This window comes from Lathyrus oleraceus, chromosome 5, assembly GCF_024323335.1.
Source record: "Lathyrus oleraceus cultivar Zhongwan6 chromosome 5, CAAS_Psat_ZW6_1.0, whole genome shotgun sequence".
NCBI classification, from domain to species: domain Eukaryota; kingdom Viridiplantae; phylum Streptophyta; class Magnoliopsida; order Fabales; family Fabaceae; genus Lathyrus; species Lathyrus oleraceus.
In genome coordinates, this window is record NC_066583.1 from 163223045 (window position 1) to 163226797 (window position 3753).

The 3753-nt window shown below is 28.6% G+C and overlaps 1 protein-coding gene across 1 annotated transcript; it reads right to left on the minus strand.

Moving 5' to 3' along the window:
• Window positions 1-489: 489 nt before the first annotated feature.
• Window positions 490-2216, minus strand: LOC127080505 (60S ribosomal protein L6). Its single transcript, XM_051020816.1, has 4 exons — window positions 1898-2216; window positions 1648-1754; window positions 916-1097; window positions 490-821 (listed from the first exon to the last, which is right to left on the minus strand). Exons 1-4 carry the CDS (start codon window positions 2161-2163, stop codon window positions 666-668), a joined length of 711 nt encoding a protein of 236 aa, XP_050876773.1. The 5' UTR covers window positions 2164-2216; the 3' UTR covers window positions 490-665.
• Window positions 2217-3753: the final 1537 nt, after the last annotated feature.

Sequence of the window (3753 nt, forward strand, 5' to 3'; positions counted from 1 at the left end):
AAATAATCTGAAATCTATATCAAACCCTTGAACATCTAATTATAAAAAAAAGACTGCATTAATTAAATTAAATAACAAGCTACAGAAAAGAAAAATCTAATTATCAATCATTATTCAATAAAAAATTTAAGATATAAAAAAGAACACATTAAGACACAATTTAAGTGTTGAATACCCGTTTAGAGTTTAGCATAGGCCACTGTTAATGAATGATTCAATATTGTATAACGCTAAAATATAATGATGTTGAGTCTTTAACATAATAAATTAAACAACCAAATGAAGGTATAAACCTAAAATATAATAATGTTACTTAAGTCTTTAACATAATAAATTAAACAACAAAATGAAGGTATAAACCTAAAATATAATAATGTTACTTAAGTCTTTAACATATAAAATTAAACAACAAAATGAAGGTACTAAGGTAGAGAAGGTAAATAGTTATCATTTTCTTGTGTTGTAAGCCATCAAAAATACCTCAAATCATAAATCAAACAGAGCACAATGACAGAATATATTAAGGAAAATAACTGAAAACATAAATAACAAGTTTTTGGATGTCTAATACCAAGAAAATTGTAATTGGTAAAAACTTAAGATCTGGGTTTGACAAACAACCAAAAAAACAAGGGCAAAAAACAATTTCAGGACTCCTGTATCGTCTAGAATACTAACTCATGAGGCTTCACTCCAGCCTTCAAGGAAAACCTAGCACCAAGGTAAGTTTTCAAGTCGGGAACAGTTTCGATGGCTTTTAGCAAACCAGCGTCAAGAGTCTTTTGATCGTCCTTCTTTGACTGGGGGAGCACTTTTTTATCCTAAAAAGTGTAACAACACATCTCAGCAAACAAAGGCATCTCATTTGAGACAAGATTATTATAATTATAAAAACAACATATTCAGCAAACTAACCTCCTTATCTGCCTCAAAGAATTCACCCTCTCCCTTCTTTGTCTTCTTCTGGGATTCCTTTGAGAAGTATTTGTCATCAAACTTTTCAACGTTAACAGAAGAAACATCTACTTTGGTTGATGTGCCAATGACATAAGACTGGTTCACTCGCCTCAAGGGGACTCCGTTAATCTTGAATGGGCCTGAAGTGGTGAAAATGAACAAATTAAGACAGCCAGAGACAGATGATTATGGTAGATCTAATGGGATGAAATATCTATACAAATGCATCGCAATTCCATTAAAATGCATCATAAGTATATATTGTCTGCACACCAAGTAATGTTATAATGTCATGGATCTACCGAACAGCTTAACTCAACAATCAATGATCTGGGCATTATTAATTTAGCTTCTTCAAATAAAAGGGGCATAAACTTTACATAAGTTATGGCTAAAGTGTAATTGAATACATAATGAAATATATATATATATATATATATATATATATATATATATATATATATGAAAATGTTAGCCCAAACTAAGCTTCAAAATAGTAATGCCAAAATCCTAAAATTCAAGAAAAAAGAGTCAAATATGAAAATGAAACTAGCATGAAAATTTAAATTTTCAACAATACAAAACAGAAAACAAATGAAAACACTCCATCAAATTATCATGACAATAACTGATTAAACCAACACAATACATCCTAACTAAGAATGCTGAATCCTTTAAAACAACAATTACCAGTAACTAGGAGAAGTCCAGAAGGAAGCTGCTTGAGAAACACTACTCTCTTCCCCTTGAACCTTCCGGCAAGAAGAATCAAAACTGTTCCTGGAGTAATGCTAGCCCTGAAACAAGTATAAAAATCAATCATTTCCATTCTAAAACCCCCAACCTAAAACTAACACTCCTCTAACAAAATTGATCAGATCCAAATCAATCCTACTAAATCAACAAAAGTTTTCACAACATTAAACGAAAGAGCGCGAACCTGAGCTTGGTGGGTTTTGGTTTGTGCTTATTGCGGAGTGGCTTCTTGACGTCATCAGCCGGGTAGAATTTGGGGGCCTTCTCAACTGGAGCTTCAGGCTTTGGGGTTGGATCGTGACGGGGGAAAGCACCGCCGTGCTTGGCCTTGATGGCCCAGAGTCCCCTCTTGTGGTACATCGTGGACCTGGAGTATTTTCCGATACCCCTGATCAGTTCGGGGTTTCGGCTGACTCTAGGTTTTCTTGCGGTTTTCTGGTTTGGTGCCATTGCTGCTGCTGTTGCTTCTTCCCACGAAAAACCCTAATTTTGTTATAACGCTTTCAGTTCAATCTATTTATATATTCAGTCTCTTTAGGTCATTTCCTTTCCCGGCCCGAGTCTCTAACCAGGCCAGTTTCTAGCCCAGCCCAATTCCACATTTTCTTATTTATCTATTTAGTTTTTTTATTTTCTTAATTTCTATACATTACATAAAATTATTTACAATTTCAATCAATGATGAGATTTGCATATTTTAGTGCGTTTGATTTGTAAAATGGTACTAACCGGATAAAATAGCATAGTACAAACTTTTAAAGTATTAGATAAAAAAAATTGATGATGTTTGATGATAGAACAAATAAAATTATGTGAAATTTACTACAATACCCTTTATAAAGTAAAAGGGTATTTTTGACTTTTAAATAACTTAAAGGATAAAAAAGTAGTTTTGTATGGTAAATATTAATATAAGAGGGTGAGAGAGAAAAAAAAATATTTTTAATAGAAAATAAAATGATATTTTTATATTTTAAAATAACTTGTACTACGGTTAAAAGAATATTTTTGTATTTTTGTATTGTAAATATTAATAGAATAACTTGTAGTACGGTCAAAAGGGTATTTTTGTATTTTTGTATTGTAAATATTAATAGGAGAAAGACAGATTTTTAATAGAAAATAAGATAGTATTTTTCGTATTTTAAATAATTTTATCAGGGACAAAAATTATTTTTTGTATTTTAAATATTAATAGAGGAGGATGAGAGATAAAGAAAATATATTTTTAATAAAAACTAAATGAGTATTTTTGTATTTTAAATGAAATGTACTAAGGATAAGAGTGTGTTTTATATATTTTCATATTGTAAATATTAATAGAGGAAATTGAGAGGGAGATAGTATTATTTTTCTTAAAGAAAATAAAAGGGTATTTTTGTATTTTAAATCATTTGTATCATGGATAAAAAGTTGTCTCGTGGTTTAGTGAGAGACAAAAAAAAATTATTTTTATCTAGTCTTTAATCTTGATTTTTGTCATGTCCCGTAAATATTTTAAAAATCAATCGTAGGAAAATTAGGGCCTTTTGAAATGCATCTCAAAAACTCTTTTTTAGTTTTTGAAAATTTAAAATTTAAAAACTTGTTTGAATATAATGTTTTGCAAAAGTGTTTTTAAAAACTCTTTTCTATTTTTCAATTTTTAAAAGCAAAAAAGTGAAATAGTTTAGTTGTGTTTTGCTTCTTACTTTTTAGTTTTTAGTATTATAAAACTTGAAGAAAAAACATAAAAATTTATAATTTTCATTAATAGCATTAATGTAATTTTAATAATTTTTATATTTTAAAAATAAATAGAAAAACGTATTTGAAAGAGTATGTTATTTCTTTTATTTATGCTCTTTTTATGTATAAGTGACCTTTTTAAATATGTTTATTTATTTTACTTAATTTTTTTTTTGTGTTTTTTAATTATTTTCACTATATAATTTTTTTTTCTATTAAACCTGGAATCCCATTTTTTACTTGTTTTTTTCTTATTATTATTACAAACAAGTGTTATGTGATTTGTAAAATTAAAAATTGTTTTAACTCAAT